The 23438-nt window shown below is 40.6% G+C and overlaps 1 protein-coding gene and 1 long non-coding RNA gene across 5 annotated transcripts in view; one reads left to right on the forward strand and one right to left on the reverse strand.

Moving 5' to 3' along the window:
- The first annotated feature begins 4857 nt into the window (after positions 1 to 4857).
- LOC110677933 lies at positions 4858 to 5296 on the forward strand. The gene is made up of 2 exons (XR_002501301.1): positions 4858 to 5129; positions 5193 to 5296. It is a non-coding gene; the product is annotated as an uncharacterized LOC110677933 (long non-coding RNA).
- Positions 5297 to 10166: 4870 nt separating this feature from the next.
- The window catches only part of LOC5569787 (eukaryotic translation initiation factor 4 gamma 2), an 88187-nt gene continuing 74915 nt past the window's right edge, over positions 10167 to 23438 (reverse strand). For all 4 annotated transcript variants that reach the window (XM_021849914.1, XM_021849915.1, XM_021849916.1 and 1 more), the window contains 3 exons: positions 16234 to 18151; positions 15998 to 16163; positions 10167 to 12328 (listed from right to left, as the gene is read on the reverse strand). In XM_021849914.1, coding sequence (XP_021705606.1) covers positions 12144 to 12328; positions 15998 to 16163; positions 16234 to 18151 — 2269 coding nt within the window. In that variant the 3' untranslated portion in view covers positions 10167 to 12143. The remainder of the gene's footprint in view (positions 12329 to 15997; positions 16164 to 16233; positions 18152 to 23438) is intronic.

Genomic DNA, 23438 nt, shown 5'->3' on the forward strand with positions numbered 1-23438 from the left:
CGCTTTTTCAGTTCTGTCGCCTAAACGGTAAAAGATACCACTTTGGCGTCTATGGACGAAAGTTAGAGTATGAATTGATGAAACAAAACATATTTTTTTGAAAATTTTTCATGATACAGACGATAGTTTTTTTGCTATTTTTCCGACAATTTTCTCCATGGTGAAAAATTTTCCGAGAAATGTATTTCTTTTTATATTTTTAATAGATTGCTGAGAAAATTTCCTTTCGATTTCACTAAAAAACTTTTGTTCTACGATGCATAGTTCCGGAGATATGAATTTTCACAGTTTGAGGTATATAGAGAAATCGTGAAAATTCATCTAGAGTTTTCCGGGAAAATAGGCCACTATAATTTTTTTGAATTTCACTTTTGGTCATATATCCATGAGCTCTACCTCTGGTGAAAATTTCATGCAAATCGGAGAACCTTCGGCCCAACCTGTCCGATAATTTAAAAAAATGCCCATATGTCAAACTTGGGTACCTTTTGCAGTACCAAGGGACCAAATGCAGTACTAGAAGTGGTACCCAATCTGAACCCGAGTGGGACGCACCTGGTGTTCCTCTGAATCAAGAACATTTCCATCGAAGGTACCTAATTAATATGAATGTGTTTGCCAAAAAACTTGCCTAACTATTTCAATCATTTCTTCAGGAGTCTCGAAGCTGCAAGCTCGCAGTCTGTGCTGAAAATTAGTAATGAAAGCACACCAATCAAATGCCCTTCAAATGTCTTGCGAATCATTTATGAAGTAAGAAGCAACCTCCTGCGACGTTTCAGCCAGCTATGTGTACATGCAGGATGATCAAGTTGGTATGCCCCAAAAGTAATCAAGTCAGATTCAAATATTTACACGGTTCGAAATTAACGATGGTTTTCTTTAAGGTACAACATATTCGACTCTGGTATGGTTGGATTGGACCGTTTCTTGATGGCAACGATTTTACGCACCACATTCTACAGATGACCGATGTTCTCGATGCAACCAACGATTTTTCCCGTAACGTGCCAATTCAACAGCTGCAAAACGACGACGTACCAAGGTAGATATTGTTCTGTTTCTTAGTTTCTTAGATATGCGAGCTACAAATAAGTATTGAACACAAAAGATCGTCGGGGATGAACCTGTGTACGGCAGAAAATCCCTAAATAAAAAAAGGAAAACACAAAAATCGCGAATCTCAACCCGGAATTTTGTTGCGCATATTGAGAATTTGACCTTAATTCTGGTCAAAAACAAATTACACAGAACATAATAATCACAAAAACGGATTACTTGACAGATTATATCGAAACTTTGAAACCACAGACAAACATACGTAATACTGAAGAAATTTCCATCAAGCATTGATTTACCAGAGCTGGTAGCGAATCTCTTTTTAATTTCTTGGTCATTATTTTCGACCTGGTCACTAAAAAGTTACTATTTGCATCAAAAATTCGCTACAGTAAGCATTTTTTTCTAGTAAAATCATCCATACTTTCGTTATATGATGATCAGTGATCACGTTTGGTTTACTTCTAGAACTCAATGAAAAAGACAACATTGTTTAACAAATTTCTGGTATTTTAAATACATTATTATTTATCTTTATTAGAGTGGCTTTTCGCCCTTTACGAGTTCGCCACTTTTATTTCTTTTTAAATACAAACACTCGCTGGAAACCAAATAATCAGATGGTAGGATTTCTTGGGTAATATTCTGAACTGTTTCATATAGGTATTTCCTTTTATTTTTCAGTTTGGGCTTATTCACAAATTTCATAACGCTGAAGGGGGTGGGTGGGTGTCTTCATGATGTTACGGCTCATACAAAATTTGTAGAATATTCATACAAAAAGCGTTACGAAGGGGTGGGTGGGTGTCAAAAATGGTCATTTTCAACGTTATGAAATAAATGAACGAGCCCTTTTATTATAGATTTTTGGACAAATTTTCTGTCCGAGTTGTTTTTTGACATTGAATTTTTGAGACTACCAGCCGGAGGAATCTTTGAAGTTTCCGGAGGAAATTCTCGGACCTATTCCTGGAGGAAATCTCCTAAGGAATTCCAGGAGGAAATTCCCGGAGAAATTCCTGGATGAAATTCCAGGTGCAATTTCCAGAGAAATTTCTGAAGGAAATCTCTGATTGATTTCTCTGAAAAATCTCCGGGAGAATTCTTGGACGAAAGCTCCGCAGGAATTGCTTTTGGAAATTTTCTGTGATATTTCTGGAGAAAATCTCCAGAGGGAATCTCCGGAAAAACTTCTTATGCAAATCTCTAGAGAAATTGTCTGAGTAATCTCTGGAGAAAATCCCCGGAGGAATGCCTGGAGGAAAACCCCGAAGGAATCCCTGGAGGAAAACCCAGGAGAAATTCTTTGAGCAAATCCCCGGAGGTATTTCTGGATGAAATCCACGAAAAAAAAATGTGATGGAAATACCTGTAGGGTTTCTGGGAATATCCTCGGAGCTATTTGCAGCAAATCCCAGGATGAATTTCCTGGTGGAAATCCAAGGAGGAATTTCTGGTGAAAATCCTGTTAGCCGCACCTGAATTCACTGCAATAGTGGTTGAATTCACTTTCTTGTCTACCAAGCTCGGGGAGAAAAATCCGAACTTGTAAACAAACGTGTGTCAAATCAGATTTGGAACAGCTCAAATCTTGTTCCAAATCCGACCAAAAATAGACCAGAAAACTGGTATAAAATAAAATTGGAACATTATTTACAACACCGGTGCAAGCTCCAAATTTCAACATGGTCCAAAAATTTGGATCCAAACAGTGATTTGGACCACCGGTGAAGTTGCCCTAAGATTCAAAAGTATAAGTTGTCGATATCCACTCTTAGCTACTCTAAAACTGATAATAATTTTTTGAAACTTGTGCAATATTCGCAGTTATCATTCTTAAGGAAGTGATGTTGAAAAAATGCAATTTATTGTTTGACTTACCGAATATTTTAGCAAAAAACAGGGACAAACTTGTATTTTTCTCTAATTTACTTAAGTTTCAAATATATCCGCTTATAAATTTTCCAAATGTATTCTACTTCATCTGAACAACACGACGAAGAGCTTAAGTAATTATCTAGTTCATTAAAAATTAGTTTTGAATGCTGTATATTTCTTTTTGTTAGGTGTACGAATATGGAAATGGGTCAATTATAGACACAATCTCAATACTTTTCCATTATTCCAAAGATTTAAGCAAATGAATACAGTTTGTCATTGCCAAACAATAGATGACACCCACAGACAAACAGACGTAACACTTAGAACAAATTTCGATAAAATCCATCGCCCAGTTTACACCCTCATCATCTGGTGACCATGTTGCATGAAATACTGTTTCGTGCAACAAGACCTGCAGATGGCGGTAGTGTGAAACGTCAAACACGAAGAAAAACGATGCGCGCGCCTCTGGTTGTGAGGTTTGGTACATGACGAATTTGAAATGGTCGTTAAATGAGTGGTCGATGGAAATTTCGTCAGTGTTACGTCTGTTTGTCTGTGTGACACCTATGACATTTGTTATTGATAAAGTATATCGAAGTCCATGCACCATTTAATAGTTTTATACCAACTTGATATGAAAACAGTGCCCCGTACGAAAATGAAATTGAGTCACTGTATGCTGTTTTGCTCAAGAAAAGTAATGAAATTGCTTGACTGAATGGGTCAAGAAATTTCCTACAGAGAGCCCCCTTTGAAATGACATTTCTTCTCAACTGCGTACTGCGATTAGAAAAATGTGATTTTCTGGAGCATTTCTGGGAAGAAATTTTCCACGCATCGAGATTCGTCATCAAACGTCAACATCCCACCGCAAAATCGCTAGTGTTTGGAGGGGATTTTAACCTCCAAATTGCCAAATAACCTCCAAGTTAGTAATACCCTCCGTTACATGAAATATATAAATATATGGTGGCGCGTCGATCGTCGCAAGTTTAACGTTAAAGCCTGATTTGCTACTGAAAAGAAATCGCTAAAGAAATTTCTCGCCGATTCCTTGCAGAAGTTTTCTACAGCGACTCCCATTTGAACTGACAGTCCTTTTCAACTGCGTACTGCGATCAGAAAAAAGCGCATTCTTGATCGATTCCTTGCAGAAATTTCCCATGCATCAAGATAGGCCGAGAAATTACTTGTCAGCCGATCAGGCTTAAACAGTCAATGGATCGATGCACGAGTTTACTAATTGACGTTTGAGCGGTGCCGTGTTATCTATGTGACTATGGAAACCAGTGAATTCGGCACCGCTCAAACGTCAAATTAGTGAATTCGTGCATCGGTCCATAGGCGATTCCTTTTCTTGTCAGTAGCAAATTAGCCTTTCCGTGGGATAGGGGCCCATTCACAAATTTCATAACGCTGAAGGGGGTGGGTGGGTGTCTTAAGGTGTTACAGCTTATACAAAATTTGTAAATTATTCATACAAAAAGCGTTACAAGGGGGTGGGTGGGTCTCAAAAATTACCATTTTTGGCATTATGAAATTTGTGAATAAACTATAACCCAAATTCGAATAAACTCACATTTAGCTAACGCGCCGCCAACTTTCCAACAAACCAATAAAATCGTCGCCAGCAAATAAATCAAAAGAGGTGATTTGCCGTTATGTTGGTAAGACTAGTGAAAGGTCAAATACGCAGCGACAGCTTGGCCGGCGACGATTTTAGCGACGGTTCCACCGGCGACGATTTTAGCGACGGTTCCACCGGCGACGATTTTAGCGACGGTTCCACCGGCGACGATTCCAAATCGTCGCGTTCGATAAGGTGCAAAATTTACAATATTTTTTATCCGGATAGTAGCGCCACCCTAGCTGTTTTAAAACCCCTTTTGCTTCATGGGCACTTACGGTTCGCTGTCATCATCAGTTTGACGTTTGTGCAAATCGTGCGTGCGAGCCGTGCGGTGTCCCTTTTCGTGTTTCAAAAGATTGCGTGAGAATCGGGTGGATTTCCCATCGAAAGAACGTTGCATTTATAATCTGTGCAAAGTAAAGATCCGCAAAAATCAACAAAATGTTCCGCATGGAATTGCCCCCGAACGATGCCGCCGAGGAGAAGCGCAAGGTACGGAAGGCGGTCCAGTCGAATCTGTTCGCCTTTGTTGCCCTGTGTGTCGCCATCCGGATCGGTAAGAATCTTATCATCTGATTGTGCTGTTTTGTATGCTCAGGAATGTTTATTTCCGTTTTAGCTCCACTGCTGTTGAACCGGCCCAGTGCGGTGTAGGGAATCTGATTACTATTTAGGAGGGCATTCGTGAAATAAACGGCTTTAAATAAAACACGGTTCTTATTATTTTGTGCGTTTTACATAATTCATATAGCTACATGCTATGCAACACCCAGTGTTGTAGCGCGACATGTGCCGCACAATAATGTATTACAGTAGGGGAGGGGTCCATATGTTGGGCCACAATGAGAATTTCCATTCATTGCGTCTAGTGTTTTTGTGACATGTGAGTAATTTTATTCTTGCGGAATCTGGGATAACGCCCTAAACGCCATTGGTAATCACATGTGTAGTTCGTTGTTCTTGAGCAAATTAATGAATAAGCATAGGAACCAACACCATTGGAAGGAATGATCGATTCTTTACCATAGCGTTGTTAAATAACGTGTAACTCCATTCAAATTTTCATAAACTAGGAGCTACACACACGGTTACCAATTGCTGTTAGGGTGATTATAAAACGAAGCCAAACCTAGGATTTTCAAGTGCACAAGACTTGAGAACCAAATAGCGCTTTGCGTTGAAAATTTATCCCATTGATCACCACCAGCAGCAAGCAAGTAATTTGATCGATTTTCAACGCGAACGGTTTTTAGATTCTGCAGACTTGTGCACTTGTTTCTAATTTTGGTTTCGTTTTATAATCTCCTTAGGGCGAGATTTTAAGTTATGCGAGTATTCAATTATTTGAGGATTTTGCTTAAATAACAGCTCGATGATTTAAAAAAAACTTGACCTACCATTTTCGTAAAATTGAACTTTAAATTAAAGAAACAAGCTGAACATCCCACAAAGTCAAGCATTTTTTTATGATGTTGGTCCTTGGATGAAAACGGAGTTCAAGGTTTTATTAAAACATACCCAGAATTTTGTTAGAAATCTGCATAGGGATGTGAGTACACATATTTCACTCGAAGCTGCAACTGGTTTTTATCATTAGTTAAACCTTATCTCGTAGCGAAATTTAATAACAAACAATATTTTTGCTATGTCGAGTCTAGTACACGACACTGAAGACGGCCTTACAGTTGAGGTCGAAATACGCGTATCTGTCAAAAGGTACAAACTATAGTGGAATTAAATGGTATAGCAATAAATTCGGTTTTTTTAATTTACTATTTTTTTTGCATTTATTCAAAAGTATATGCACTATTTAACTCGTAGTTATAACTATATGCTTTACAAACTTCAGTTAAATAGTAAAAATGTAATTTCCGGCAAAAACTTTAACAATCCAAAGAAGCTAGATTTTTTTCTCATTGAAAAATCATGTTTTGGGTGTTATTTTTGGTTGAATAACTAATTCAAAACAAGTTTTGTACTAAATGTATTTTATATACACGGTTTGAAAATAACTAAAATAGCTTCAAAGGCATGTACACAGATTTGAAATCGGTTCAGTGTTCATGAAGTTATGGTCGAAAAAAAAAACAATTTTTTTAATAAAATGAGTTAAAATTTGTATAAAACTACTTTTACCTGAGACTAGCTATGATTTTAGTTAAATTTGAAATTCTTCAAACTTGGGACGGACTTGGTGTAGCGATTAGAATATGAATTTCAGTGACGATTTTTTTTTCTTTGTGAGGACTTGATACCACTGCGATAATAGGGTCCTAAAGCCCTGTCCCAATTTCAGTACCAAACACTTAAGTTTTTGATGTTTTTCGTTTGTATGAGTTCAAAAAAAATGTTTTTATGTTTTTTTAGATTTCGTCAAACCCCTTGGCTTAAACTCAAATTTTTGGGTGTATTTTGTTTTCCGTGTCCCTTCCAAAATGTCAGATAGGAACAACCCCAGTGCTAAAACTAAAACCCCTGTGGTGTTTTTGTCGACTAAACGAACGTCAAACATGATCTCAAGTGTCAAGGTTCATTTATGAACCCAATTTTTAAATTGAAGTTTAAATATGATGTAGCCGTTATTTGAGCGGGAAAAATTGCTAAAATAGCTGCAGTAACATGCTTTTTCGTGTTATTGAATAAAAACAAGATTTCATTAAACACTATAGGACCCTATTAAGGTGAAGATAAATCGAAGCCAAACCTCAAATTTTCAAGAGCACAAATCTGAAGAGCCAAACATCCGTTTACGCTGAAAACTTAAGGTGACACAAACAAAACTTTACAGATGCAGATCTCGAGTTTTAACGAATCGATGAAGCTGAAAGTTTAATGGGTTGTGCACTGCATTATAGAATTATACCTATGGATAAACTGTTTGCATCGATGTATGGAGTGCCGAAGATTTGTTCGGGTGTTCAATTGATGATTTTTTCACGAACTTCCTACGGAATTCCACTAAAAACATAATTTTATATACCTACAGAAATTCCTCAAATGATTATTTTAGAAATGTTTAAAAAAAGTCTTAAGCCCTCCAGGGTTTTGTCCAGCGATTCTTACATCGATTTCCCAGGGACATCCTGCCAAATTCCCGTTTACAACATTGGGTTAATTCTGCGAGTGGTGTGAGGTGACAATTGTCGGTGTCGTATAGCGAGGTGACAATTCCCGACTCCAGTGAAGTGACTCGCCGTGCAAATCAAATGAAGAGTCACTTCACTCGAGTCGAGTATAGCTAGCTATACGACACCTACAATTGTCACCTCACGCCACTCGTAGAATAAACCCACATGTTTTAAAATCCAACCAATAATTTCTCCAAAGATGCCCCCAGGGATTTCTTGGAATTTTTTCCAAAACTGTCGATCAGGATTTCAGCCAGAACATTCTCTGAGGATTCCTTCAAGAATTACTTCAGAGATTTCTCCTAACGTTCTTTGAGGAATTCTTTGAAAAATTTACTCATGTTTAGAGACAATCTATCAAAGAAATGACAAGACAATTTTTCAAAAACTATTGAAGACATTTTTGAAAAACTCCGAATGGTGTTTCTAAAGAAAATTTCCAAAGTAACCTCGATGAAATTTGTGTTATACGCCTACAAGGATCTCTAAAAGAATTCCTAGACTCCTGAAGAAGTCTTAGAGGATTTCCTAAATAAATTGTTAAAACAACTGGTGTGGATACTTTAACAAACTTTTGAAGGATCAAGATTTTACTAGTAAATTTATTCGAGAACTTCATGGAGGCTTTCCTGATCGATTTTATAGAGAAATTCCTGCATGATTTTTAATAGGTTTCCTCGCACAATCCCTGGTGAAGTTTCTGGTGCAATTGCTGGGAGTAATCTGGGATGAATTTTTGAAGGAATTTATATAAAAAATCCTGGCAGAATAACTTAAAAATTTAGCGTTGGAATTTTTGTAGGGTTTGTTAAAAATCCAAAACTCTAGAATAGCCTGTATTTTCTAAGAAGAACCTTTGGAAGATCTCCATTAGTAACAACAGGTAACAACTGATGAATTCGGTGGAAGAATTTGTTGAAAAATATATGAAGGAAATCCTAAAGCAGCATCTGGGGAATTTTTCAGAGTCATCACTGTTGAAATTACTGGAGGTAGTATCAATGAAGTGCTGAAAGATTTCCTGAAGCAAATTCTGGGAGCCGGAATCTCTAGAAGAATGTCTGGAGGCAGAAAGAAAACTGTGGATAAATCACAAGTTCACTCCAGCAGTATTTCTTCACAGCAAGCTGAATAGAAAGCTAAGGGACCTTAGAACCTAGTTTGGTTAAAATAGAGACTTCAGATACCTTTCGTTGAAAATAGTCAATAGTGAACCAGTTTCTAAAAGAGACCTTCTACCAGCCTTGGAAGAGTTTTCGTAACTATTTTTATTGATCTTTGGATTGAATATTGACGTGCTTATTCTGCGCGTCGCGTGAGTCGTGGGGGACCGACATTTCCCATGTAAAATGTCTTTGGCGGTCATTTTGGTTTTGGTCAATTAATCAAAAAAATAAAATGTGGTCTATATAATGCCAGGTAATAAGGAGCTACTCTGAAAAAAATCATACGAATCAATGACCATTATTTGATATATCTGCATATTACGATATGATGTTTTTTGAAGTTTATAAGATCTTTATTTGGCCAGCGTGGTTCCAGAAACCTAAATGCTCATTATTTAAAGACGGCTGCACCGAATTGCTTCATTTTTTCACAACAAACTCTCGTTAATGTATTGTTCCGAAGAGTGAATATCCGAAAACGATTAAAATTCTGTAGCCTGAGAAATTAACGGGGGGTTCTGGTTACGTGTCGGTCCCGCAAGGAATTTTGGAATATCTTCAAAACCAGATGACCAATGATCAATTTCGACACAAAGCCTAAAACAAGAAGAGTTTTTTGAGAGCTTGTGAAAAAATGGTGCAAAAATATTGAAAAACAAAAAAGTTATAACGATTTGAATATTCATATTGCGGTAAAAAATGAAGCTGCCGGTAGAGGGGTTAATCAAATGGGAGCGAGTCGACAATTGTCACCTAATTCGACTCATGTCACCTCACACGCCGCGCAGAATAAGCACAACCACTAAGCGCATATCTGGAGATATTTTTGATTAAATCTCTTGAGAAGTTACTATAGGAATTTTAGAGGATTACATTGAGGATTCTTAGTAAAAAGATTAGATGAAACACTAGTAAGTAGAACGATTGCAGGATGCAATTATTTAACAATCTCTTGCGAAATCCGTACAGAAATTCTCGGATTTTCGGTAGAACTTGCAGTAGTTGTCAAGAAAACCATAGAATAATTTACAAAAGATACCTAACAAAATTACTATTGGAATTGCTTAGGAAAAACACTAAACGTTCAAGTGTTTTTTTTTTCTCAACGTTTCTACAATTCAGTAACAGATTTGTCTTATGGTTTGGAGGTTTTTATTTGTGTTTTTTTTGTTATGATTTTTTCATAGTTTTTTCATCTTTTTTTTACATTTTCTCATTTTTTTATTCTTCTGCTGTTTTATTAGTTTCTCATTCGAATGTATCTGTCCGTAGTGTCTCATTGCGGATTCCTTTTTTTTCTTTGCTTTTCGCTTAATTTTGCTCATTCTGCCATTATTGGGTTTGCCCCTTTGGGTTAATTCATTTTCATTCTGAGTGGTTGCTTTTTGTGACACAATTGTGGTCCGTCCCAAGTCGATTTTTCACTACTAATCACTCGCTTTTCTGAGTCTCAACTTTAATCTTTTCAATTCAATCGTACCTATAAATGGACAATTTTATGTTCGACTCTAGCACGATTGCTTTTAGGGATGATTTAAACGATCGCACCTCAAATGGTTTCACCTGTTTTCTGTTTTTTTAGCAGCAGTTTTGTGTTTTGTCTTCGTTTTCCGACGATAGGTTATTAGGCGGTGCAATTCGAATTTCCTCCCTCTTTAACTTGTGTTTTTTTTTTGTAGTAATGACACTAAATTAAAATTACTGTTCTGTTTCATTTGATATTCCTTTCTAACAGTGTACTGCAGCTTTGTATTGCATGAAATCACAAGGATTTGTAACGATTTTGTTTTAATGTGTCCATTTGCAAAAGGGATGAACGGTGGATGTGTTGGATCGATTGGAGATCAGAAACGAAAGGCTTTGAGTTATTTTATTTGGGAAGATGGGGAGGGCATGGTTCTGGCGTTGTTTTTGGGGTTTGTTCTAGGAAGGCGTGCGCTTATCTGACGATTTTGCTGTGTTAATTGGGGGTTTCCGGGTAGATTGGGGAAGTAAATTCCATTTAGTTAATTAGCTAGATATCCATACTTTTAAACTACCTACGTGCTACGTATTCTTCACCTTCGCTTTGGGTTCTTCAACGGCGTTTTGTTTTCCGGACGAAAGGATTTCTTTTTTCCGTCCGAATCAGTCTTCTTTTTTAGCAGCAAACTCTCCATCGCTGATCGAGAATGAGAGAGTATGCAGTTTTGGGGGTGATCTGATGCGCCCTCTGGCAAAGAAGACTTTTGTTCAGTGAATTCACCTAGAATCCTAGGATCAGCACGTTTGCCCGTGAATGTCTGTGTGTGTTTAAGGTCATCCGTGACGCTACCCAGCTGCCATGGATTCGTCTATTGACACGAGTGTGATAAGTTTTGCTTTGAACTATTAACTCTACTTGTGTAATATATTTAATATTTGCAGTATGCAGTTAGACTTAGGCCTAAAGCCCTTTTGGAAAAATTAGGCGGCCGTATCTTTTAGTGGGAAGGGGCGATTGTAAATTGTCCTTTTTCTATTTATGATACATTATGCGGTGAAAGAGTGAATGCTTCTCTAGAGCGAACGGTTAATCTTCAATGGTGCAGACAAAAATCAAATGACTAATTACACTGTACTACTGTCACAATATAATTTATTGTAATACGCGTGGTTAATGCCTACGGAAAGAAACTAAACGCTACTGTAACAGTCACAAACACTCGTACTTGTGGGGAGTTAGGGGGTGAATAATCTATTTCGGACACATATCGTCACCAATTGCACTTTCATTCTAGGAATAAGGTTGATATCATCGCAAGACTACATAGTTTGCGGAATCTTTTCTTCTAATGCTCAGAGTGGAAATTATAGTGATTCCGCTATTATCCTTTTACTGAGTTACTGCTGCTGCATAAATTGAACTATCAATTAAAAGTCCGTCCTTTTCGGACAAGAACACCATCTGTGATTACTGATTTAAGATATCCCACATTTTGAACCCATCCACACACCGAACAAATCAACACAATCTCTCTCGAACACGAACCAAGCTCTAACTAAGGATCACAATTAAATTTTCACAATAATAGTTTGATCATCGGAAGAACAGAAACGAAACAAAATTTCTACCACGAATCCAATCGATTTACCGATCACATCGTTTTGGTGTTTATATGTGTATAAAAATAAATCTTGTTGCAGTTCGCAAAAATTAGCTGTTAAAACATCTGAGAAGGGGTTTTTACACATACAGTCAATAAAAAAATATATCGCTTCATCCAACAACTCGCGCTTCATCACCGCTCTCCCCGCTTACTCTTCGTCCTCTTCGTCTTCGTCCTCGGCCTCGGCCAGCCAGGTGAGCCACTGGTTGACCTGGAACAGGGCCTTACCCTTGCCCGGGTACATGTCGGTGACGTCCTCCTTGTAGCGCAGGAAGGCATCCTCCTCGATGACGCTCAGCTCGTAGAAGTCGCAGAACCAACGCAGCAGGACTCCTGGGAATGAAGAGAGGAGGAAACAAGTGAGATTTAGGATTTAATATGCTACGCTCTACGACTCTGTTTTTCTAGACTAAGGTGAGATTTCTTGCGAGATCTTTAAAGCAAGCCTGGGGTAATGCTTTGCATATTCCTGTGCGATTGTTGATGGAAAACCTTGGTGAGCTCCACTCAAACTTCCAGATTAATTCTTCAACAATCCAACCCACATCTCGTCTGAAATCTTGTGGAAAAATTACCCAAGATCTTGTCGGAAATAATTCTCTAGGAATCCACCTGAGTTTTCATCATAATTGCATATCCCATTCAGTGTTTATAACAAATTTCTTGTGTGAATTCCTTGAAGAACTAATTCGACCAAAACTAACAACTTCCACCAAGGAGTCAACAAGAATCTACCGAAGAAAGAGCTTACCAAAGGTCCATCTATGGTCTGTCGGAGATATACAAAATAATCTAGCGAAGATCTCACTAAGGATCATCATAGATGTACACACTATGGACCTTGGAAGGAGTCTGACTAGAATCTCACAAAGCATTCGACAAGAACCTCCATAAAATATCATGAAGAAGCTGATCCTCACAGGTCCTAGGTACTGGATACCATGGATATTGTCAAGTAGCCACTAAAAATTTACCAATGATTCCATAAAAGAAAACTGTCTAGAAACGGGTAAGAAAATGGCTAGACCTATAAACCTATCTATAAACCTAGAATTCAACAAAGAATTCAATGATCTTCACTATAAACCTTGGAAAGAATTTGCCAAATATCATGTGGGCAGGGAGTCTACTGTCTATCTCCATAAAGCATAGCCAAAGCTCTCAATGATTAAACCCAGAACTTTCAAAGGATTAATCAAAGAGCTCCTCCAGGAATTCCATCAAGAATTTCTCAAAGGATTTCACTAGAAATTTGTTGGATTCCGCTTGCAATTTTATGAGAGGTTCCCCCATGTTATCCTCTAGTTCTTAGTGTTCTTCAGGAGAATCTTCAATAAATTCTTTTATAAATTCCTTCAGTGTTTCCTTCAAAGATTGTTCCTAGTATCTCTGAAGGGACCCCACGAGGCATTCGTCCAGGGATTTCTTCAGGAATTACCTCAACAATCTGCAATAAATTTCTCCAAGGATTCGTAAAGGAATGTATCCATCAATTCCTTCCAGTGTTTATTAAAGTATTTTTCCAAGGAATCCACCAATTACCTTAGAGATTTTTTTGGGATCTCATTCAAGGATTGCTTTAAAAATGCTTCCAGAAATATATTAAGGAATTTCTCCAGGTAATTCTCTGGGAATTTCTGCAGTGATTTCTTTGGTGATTCCTCCATAGATTTTTCAAGTAAAAGCTCCATGGATTTTTCAGAAATTTTCCAAAAAAAAAATCTTCCAGTTTTCTTTGGGGATACGACTTGAAAGCATTCAGAAAAAAGTTGTGTTTAATCCTCATAGTAAATATCAGTTAATTCCCTGAAGGAATTTCTGATAACCCTGAAGGGAAATCCTAAAAATGAAAAAAAATAGGGATGTTCAAAAATAAAAATTATAAAAATCAAAAACTAAAACTCATAAATTTGCAAATAAAAATAAATCATTGCTCAAAACGTGATTAGAACGATTTTAGATAACGAAAAATGATATTTAGATCGAAAATAAAAATTTGGGTATTAGAGGGTTAACTCTAGAAGAACTCATTGGGAAAATCCTTAGAAAACTTCTCTCGCGAAAAATTACAGGTGAAATAAAATACTGGTGAATTCTCTGAAGGAATGTTTAGTGGAATCTTTATCAGTGTTGATAGACTCACACTCAAAATCTCAATCAATACGCTCTCCCGTGAGAGCAAACTCATTAGAGATCTAATCCGCAAATCTCACGCTTGAGATTTTGATGCAAAATCAACTCAAACCGTAAAAAATTATTCAGTCGCAAAACCCGGCAAAAACTCGTGAAACCCGAATGTTGTTGTTTACGTTATAAAGGATTAACATAATTTTACCAGATTAACAAGAAAATATTGCCGTGTCTGAGTAAACTGTGGAAATACGAGACAATGAGTTAAAAAGGTGAGCCAACTCATCCATGATTTTTTGACTGCTGAGTTGCATGATTGACAACTCACGCATGAAAAATCTCAAGCGTGAGTTGTGAGAAATTGAGTTTTTCACAACACTGATCTTTATAGGGAATTGTGGTCAAATCCTATAGAAAATTCATTATGGAATCATTGGAGTTCATCATGGCGGAATCCCAGGTGCAATCTCTGAAGGAACTTCTGATGGAGTCTCTAGACGAACTCCTGATGGAATCCCAATAGCAACTCTTGATGAAATCCCAATAGCAACTCTTGATGAAATCCCTGGAGGAATTCCTGAATAGATTCCTGATGACAGAATCCCTCGAGGAACTCCTTGTGATTTTCCTAGAAGAAATATCGATGGAAATCCTCGAGGAACTCCTGGTACATAATCTAGAGGAACTCCTGATATAATCTCTTGAGAAATTCCAGATGAAATCTCAGAAAAAACTCTTGATGAAATCCCTGGAGGAACTCCTGATGAAATCCTTGGAGGAATTCCTTAAGATATTGACGAGGGTACTCCTGATGGAATCATTGGAGGAATTCCTGATGAAATCCCGAGATCCCGAGACTCCTGATGGAATCCATAGATGAACGCCTGATGGAATCCCTTTAGGAGCACCTGATGAAATCTTTGGAGGGATTCCTGATAAGATTTCTGATGGAATCCCTAGAGGAACACCTTATGATATTCCTAGAAGAAATATTGACGGAACTTCTCGAGAAATCTATAGAGGAACTCCTGATAGAATCTCTTGAGGAATTCCACGTGAAATCTCAGAAGAAACTCTTGATGGAAACCCGAGGATCTCCTGATGAAATCCCCAGAAAAACACTGATAAAAGCTCTAAGATTACTCCTGAAAGAATCTCTATAAGAACTCCTGATTGAATCCATGGAGGAATCCTAGGTGGAATCTCTGAAATAACTCCTGCTGAAATCTGGAGAAACTTGTGATGGAACTGCTAGAGGATCTCCTGATGGAAACCCTAGATGAGTTCCAGGTACAATCCTTGAAGGAACTTCTGGTGGAATCTCTGGAGGAATTCCAGATGGAATCCCTGAAGGAATTTCTGAGGGAATCCCTAGAAGAACACCTGATGAAATCCTCAGAAAAACTCTTGATGGAATCCGTAAAGGAAATTCCGATGGAATCCCTAGAGGGACTTCTTATGGAATTTATAGAGGAATTTTCGATGGAATCCCTAGAGGGACTCCTGATAAAAACCTTGAAAGAACTCCTGGTACCTCCTCCTTCGTGGTATTTATGATTGAATCTTTAGATGTGCTCCTGATGGAATGCCTGGACGAACTCATGTTTAATTTTCTAAAATAAGCATGATTCCAATACGAACTACTGATAGAATCCCTTGTAGAAGCTCTTGATGTAATCCTTGGAGAAAATTTTGATAGAATTCCTTATACACTCTCTGAAGGGATTCCTGCTGGAATCCTCACAATAAGTACGAAAGATCCGAAAAATGACCACTGCCCGTCTTTATAACCGATGAATTATTTAGTAAGGTCTTTGAAGGTAAACATTTCCCAGTCCGTCGGGACGATAACGATCCGAATCATTGACCTACCTTTGGGAAAATCGATGCTGTACCAGTAGACCTGCATGGCGTAGATCGCAACCAGCTGCAGATCGTTGTTGCCATTCAGGAACGCGTTCAGCACCGGGCAGTACTTCCGCAGGATTTCCTTCTCCTTCTCCACCGACTGCTTCTCATCCGCACACTTGGACGATTCCTGTTGCGAATAGAAGAAATAAATTATGTTCAATATTGTTTTAGATTCTAGGGTCACCACGAACACCAACCTGCATGATGTACTTCAGCAGCACGGTCATGACCGCGGTGATGAATCCCGGATCCGTATAGCAGCTGGCTTCCACGTTCTCCTTGATCCATTTGTAGAACTGCTGCGGGTTGGCGTCGGCCTGGATCTGCTTCCACAGTTCGGCCTGCACTCGCAGCAGCGGATACAGGAAGCTCAGGTTGCGATCCTCCAGGATCTCCGCCATGCGGTCCTTGGTGCGGTCGCTTTCGGGCAGGCTGGTCATCAGGTTCACCTTGCTCTGTTGGAACATTTCCTGCAGGGGCTGCTTGCCGAGCTGTTTGTGCAGCTGCTGCAGCACCAGCAGGAACAGCGGATAGTGCTGGCCGTTGTCGGTGTAGTTGGAAATGTCGGACAGCTTGCAGAGACGCACGGACACTGCCCGCGATAGCAGCGACGCCACGATGGTGGTGATCTTGGGGATGGTCTTCTCCTTTTCGTTCATCGAGTTGACCAGCGCCTTGAACGATTCTAGCATCGCTCCGTTCGAGAGCTTGTTCTCCTTGCGCAATCGCTGCAGGAACGCAATCATCTTCTCGTGGAATGCATCCGACTTGTCCAGAATTTCGCTGACGATCTTGCCGATCGAGTCGCGCATGAACTTTTCCGGGATCTTAAGCTCGGCGAACTCGTGCACCAGTTCGTCCATCAGCGAGCGTTCGTCCTGTTTGGGTTGTTCTGGTTCTTCGGGCTTTTCGGTTTCCGATCCGACATCCGCCTTCTCCGAGGACGATTTGTCACTGTCTTCGGACTTTTCTTCGCTGAGATCCGCTTCGTTGACGGTGTCCGGGTTGACTGGGGTGGTCTGATCAACAACTTCGACGACTACTTCTTTGACGGCACCGTTCTCTACGATTGCCTTGTCCTGGGACTTCTTCTGCTTGTCCTCGTCGATTTGTTTCTGGAGATTGTCCACCAACACGTCGGAAGCGAATGCGGAGACCTTCTTCATGAATTCCTCCTTGTTGGGGCCTTTGTCCTTCTTGTTCTTCTTTTCGGCCTTTTCGACGGCAGCCTGTTTGATGATCACCTGATCCTTCTGCAGGATGTTGTTGATGGGCGTGATGGGAGCCGAAGCAGCAGGTTGATTCGATTGAGATTTTCCATTCAACAGGTTCTGTTGGTTGTTCCGAGCCAAGGGATTCTGTTGGCTGGGACTGGAGTTGTTGGAAGCGTTCTGCTGACCAGCTGATCCCGTTGAGCCAAGACCAGTTCCGTTGGGTCCTCCTGCAGATGAGCTGCTTCCTAGTCCAGGTCCGAAGCTGGCAGATGACGCGAATGAGCCGTTACCGGTGGCGTTTGCCCCAAAGGCACTATTGCCAGCGGTGGCAGCTGCTCGTTGTTCACTGAGCAGCGTGCGAGTGGTCAGAGGCGATGGGAAATCGCCAAGTGGTGCACTGTAGCCACTTCCCTTGCCGGATTGCGACGACGGTGTCTGGGAAATTGGCAGCTGCGTCTTCATGTTCATGTTCTGGGTCTTGAACAGCAGACTGTTCGGCGTCGGGCGCATCTGCAGATCCTCAACCGGGTTCTGCGGTGTCATCAGATTGCGCTTGAAGCGGGGCGCCAGGTCCTTGCTGTTCATCATACCGTCGCCTCGGTTCGAGTAGGACGAATTGTGAGCATTCGGTCCATCCCGGTTCTGGTGGTGATGGTTCTGACCATCTCGGCCACCGCCTCCGCCACCGCCGCCGCCGTGGTGGTTGTTGTGCTTGTTGTAGCGCATGTTGCCACCTCCGCCGTTGCCATTGCTGTGATAGTTGTTATGCTGATGGTGGTTCGGTCCACCACCGTTGCGGTTGTTGTGCATGCGATAGTTGCCACCACCGCCGCCGCTACCTCCACTGCCACCATTATCGCGGTGGTCACGGTTGCCGTAGCCATTCGACGACGGTGAATACCTAGATGGGGAGAATAGAAACGTTTATTAACCTTAGTATGGAATTTGGGTCTTTTTCGGCCATTCCAAAATTTAGATTGAAATAACCCATGAGTTTGAAATTTTGCTACAATATTTTTTCTGGAAGACTTTAATGTTTGCGGAAACAGAATTACATATTGAGTGTCCCCTTGGGAAGCTCCAATAAAAAGTTACAAATTAAGACTAAGGGTTGACTCGGAAATTCAAACAGTTCGCAAAAATCAGTGTATTGATTGCTTTCAGTTCTATTGGGCTTAAATGAGAAGACCCACATGTCTAGTTTCAGAAACCCTCTGGGAGACCCGAATTTGGTCTCTTCGACCACCGGTAATCTGCTACATCTGGAAAAAGGCGACCTGTAATAACTTCGACGACCTGTAATTTCTTAATCAATCAACTAATCTGAACCGGTCGTATATGGTTGAATTGGTAATCAAGTGAACTATGAAGAATCATGTGCGTTTTCAATCCCGGAACATTCAACAAGGAACTTTCCATTGTACCCTGTATTTGTCCATTTAAAATAAGATTTCCATTCCAAAATGATCAACAATCTGTTCTAAGAAATTGGTACCTCGCGTACCTTAAGGAATAAAATAGACCTCTCTGTGCGGTGCTTAGCCTCTTGACCAGCAACTCCAATCCCTACCTCCTCGGGGTACGAGTAAGCTTACTTAAGATCGGGTGTGACCCCCGGTGGGAACTTTGGTCGTATGCTGACAGGGAAGGGGGGATTTGCTTTTGCTCTTGCTTCTGCAAACCTGGAGCGTCTGTACTCCATGTTAGGAGCGGCTCACAACAGCGTCTGTTCCCCAAGTCAGGGGCGGCCAGAGAAGGACTCTAAGCTAAACTGCGCACTAAGGTCCTCCGAACATTTAGGGGGAATGGTCCTCCGAAAATCTAGGGAAGGACCGTGGATTCGGCATCGTAGCGTTGCAGGAAGTGTGTTGGAAGGGATCGGTGGTGCGAACCCAGATCACCACAGCAGACAGAATAACAAATCGACCACGTTCTGATTGATGGACGGCACTCCGACATTATCGACGTCAGGACCTATCGTGGCGCTAACATCAACTCTGATCACTATCTGGTGAGGTTCAAACTGCGCCCGAAACTCTCCGTCGTTACGTACGGTACCGACGGCCGCCCTGGTATGACCTAGAATGGCTTAAGCAACCGGATGTCGCAGCCTCATTCATACGCGCAGCGCCTCGAGGCTGCATTACCGGAAGAGGGTGAGCTGGATGAAGCCCCTCTTGAGGACTGCTGGAGAACAGTGAAAGCAGCCATCAACGATGCAGCTGAGAGCAACGTCGGGTACGTGGGACGGAGTCGACGGAACGATTGGTTCGACGAGGAATGTAGGCAAATTCTGAAGGAGAAGAATGCAGCGCGGGTAGTCATGCTGCAACAAGGGACCCGGCAGAACGTGGAACGTTATAGACGGAAACGGAAACAGCAGACCCACCTCCGTCGGAAGAAAAAACACCACGTGGAGGAAACGGAGTGCGAGGAGATGGAACAGCTGTGCCGGTCTCAAGAAACGCGTAAGTTCTATCAGAAGCTCAGCGAGCCGAGATGTGCAGGGATAAGAATGGAAGCATTTCGACGGACGAGCGTGAGGTGCTCGAAAGGTGGAAGCAGCACTTCGACGAACACCTGAATGGCGCTGAGAGCACAGGCAATGAAGGACGGGACAACGAAAGAAATGCCTTCGTCAGTGCTTCGGGCGATGGAAACCAACCAGCCCCCACTTCGAGGGAGGTTGAGTATGCCATTTACCAGCTCAAGAACAATAAAGCTGCTGGTAAGGATGGTATCGAAGCTGAACTCATAAAGATGGGCCCGGAGTGGCTGGCCATTTGTCTGCACCGGCTGATAGATACAATCTGGGAAACAGAACAGCCACCGAAGGAGTGGAAGGAAGGGGTACTATGCCCATCTACAAGAAAGGCGACAAGTTAGATTGTGAGAACTTTCGAGGGATCACCATTCTAAATGCGGCCTACAAAGTATTATCCCAGATCATCTTCCGTCGTCTATCACCTGTAGTAAACGAGCTCGTGGGAAGTTATCAAGGAAGCTGGCTTGACGGCCGATCGACAACGGACCAGATCTTTACTATACGGCAAATCCTCCAGAAATGTCGTGAATACCAGATTCCAACGCATCATCTTTTCATCGATTTCAAGACGGCATACGATAGTATCGACCGCTTAGAGCAATGGAAAATCATGGACGAGAACAGCTTTTCCGGGAAGCTCACGAGACTGATAAGAGCGAAGGAAGGTGTGCAAGATTGTGTGAAGGTTTCAGGCGAACATTTCAGTTCGTTTGGATCCCGCCGGGGACTACGACAAGGTGATGGACTTTCGTGCCTGTTGTTCAATATTGCACTAGAAGGTGTTATAGCAGTGTTACGATAGACGGGGTACGTTCGAGGTTGTCGACGAGTTCGTTTACCTTGGATCCTTGCTGACGCCTGACAATAACGTTAGCCGTGAAATACGGAGGCGCATCTTCAGTGGAAGTCGGGCCTACTATGGCCTTCACAAGAAGTTGCGGTCAAAAAAGATTCACACTCGCACCAAATGTACCATGTACAAAACGCTCATAAGGCCGGTAGTCGGTATGTGGCGGCGAAGGATGAATCACGAGCTCGCCCAACTCTACGGCGAACCCAGTATCCAGAAGGTGGCCAAAGCTGCAAGGATACGATAAGCAGGGCATGTTGCAAGAATGCCGGACAGCAACCCTGCAAAGATGGTGTTCGTCGGATTCGGTTGGTACAAGAAGGTTTGGAGCGCAGCGAGCTAGGTGGGCGGATCAAGTGCGTATTGATTTGGCGAGCGTGGGGCAGAACCGAGGATGGAGAGATGCGGCCACGAACCGAAATAGTGACAAAACGCCTATTATTAGGTCTAGGTTTTTCTTACAAGATTTTCTGAAGCAATTCGACCAGACGTAATTAAGATTTTTACTGAAAATTTTCTTCAGGCGTCACTCCGAAAATTCCTTTAGCTGTTAAAACAGTCATTGCTTCATGGACTTCCCAAGAAGTTCCTTCAAGATAATCAGTGAGAATTCCTTCAAGCATTTAACCAGGATTTCTTCTTTTAGAAATTACAAAAGGTAGCGTCTTCTTTTACGTAACGTTAAAATTGACAATGTTTGACCCCCCCCCCCCTCGCAACGCTTTTTGTGTGAAAACATTCAAATCATTGTATGAGCCGAAACGCTTGAGTCCCCTCCCTATCCTTCTAGTGCGTTACGTAATTTATAGACGGCGTTAAAGTTATTTGTCCACAAATTTCTTCGAAGAATCGTTTAGTAATTCATCCTAAAACTCTTACACAAATTTCACAGGGAAGTCCTTAGCACGTCCGAAATTCATCCTATGTTTTTTTTCAAGTTCGTCAAGAACCTATTCATCAGTTTACTAAGCAATTCCTCTAATGATACTTTCAGAAATTCCTCCATAAAATCTATCGAATATTATTTTAGGAGTGCCTCTAAAATTTTCGTCCAGAATTGCGTTGAGTGTCTCGAATAATTTCTCCAAGGAATTTCCAACGAACGTTTTCAGAAATTGTTAGAAGTCCTGACGGTTCATTCTGAAGAAAATCCTAAATTTAACGCAGATGAAAGTTCTGATGACATACACGATATAATATTGCAGGAGAGAAATTAGGCTAAGATTTACGAAGAAACGAATGAACGAAACCGTTTCCAGCAGTATTTTCTGGAGAAATTGCATGAAAAATAGCTGTGGCATTTTCTGGTGTGACAACCTTAATTGACTTTGCAAGAATTTATGAACTATTTAATTGAGGAAAATGCAACCAACAGAGGAATGGGTAAAATACTGTAAAAAATGTTTAGAGCAATCTGTGGAGAATCTTTTGAGGAAAAACTGGTCGAATTTGTTGAGGAATTAATGAAAGAATTACTAACAGACTTCGTGGAATAGTTCAAGGAGAAATTCATAGAACAACCCCTGGAAGAATCCTGGAATAATATGTAAAAAACTTTTTTCTGGCCTACAATAATTCTCCATGGAGTTCTTTGAAACAAATATGCAGATGTGTTTGAGTTCTAGAAAAAACAGCATCCCAATATCTGTAGAAATTACTGGAGGGGAGGTATCAACCTTGGACTGCATGTAGAATTTCTTAGAGCAAAATCTGAATGAATTTGTCAAAGCAGAGCTTGTGAAATCATTTGTGGAATTTCAGGACGAATTCCTGGAAGAATTGCTGAATTCAGGAATCCCTGAAAGATTCTCTGAATGTATTCCTCAAAAAAAAAAACTGTTAAAGAATCAATAGCGACTCGTAACCGCACATCTGGCTTGATCAAAAAATCTAAAAATGCAATTTTGTCATCAGAATAATGAGCAATGATTGGATTTGCATTTTCAAACAGTTATTTTCGTTCATTCGATAATTTGAGGCCATAGAATGGAATTCCTGTAGAAAATATGAAATAGTATCGTAAAATCTCTGGAGTCTCAAGAATTTACACAAGTACCTACTCACTACAGGGAGGGAAAAAAGTGACCTGAGACATTTTGCTAAGGTGAAACAGCTTGGAATCCAAACTCAATATGGTATCAAAACTTTGGAGGCACAAATCTCGCGAAAGAAGCGTCAAACGACAGTGCAATTTCTATTTTAGCACTAGCAAAAAGTTTAAAATAAGATCGACTGCGTAACTTCTTTATTTCTGCAGATTAGTGGCTTTGAAATCGTGAGTAGGGGCACAAGCCGGCCATTGTGACAGCCATGTTTGGATTCCGACATGTTTCACCCTAAAGAAGAGTATTCAGGGAATTTCCATTAATCCGTATAGGCCTGGATGAAAGCAAAATTTTTGAAATCCTCACCATTCAGCGAATTCTTAATGGATTCAAATGATTTTTTGTCAGTATACTGGCACACATATCTAGTTTCTAGAACCGGACAGAGGAACGCGGAAATATTCCTGTAGCCAGAGTTATTCCGGTAGGTCACTGGGTCAGGTCGAGTGATAAGGGTACTATGCATTTGTGCCCCTAGAGGTAGACACATTTCATGTCACAGATAATTTCCGGAATCGGCCATAATGTGGCTACTATATGACAGATTTTTAAGAAAATTGCATCAGTGTAAACCTTTTGAGAAGCGATTGAATTGGGTAACTATGAGTTTTGCATCTGATTGATCCTACAAATGAACATTTTCGGGTCCCGGGACGCCTCAAACTTACGACAAAATAGCCAATTTGTA

This window comes from Aedes aegypti, chromosome 3, assembly GCF_002204515.2.
Source record: "Aedes aegypti strain LVP_AGWG chromosome 3, AaegL5.0 Primary Assembly, whole genome shotgun sequence".
Lineage (NCBI taxonomy): Eukaryota > Metazoa > Arthropoda > Insecta > Diptera > Culicidae > Aedes > Aedes aegypti.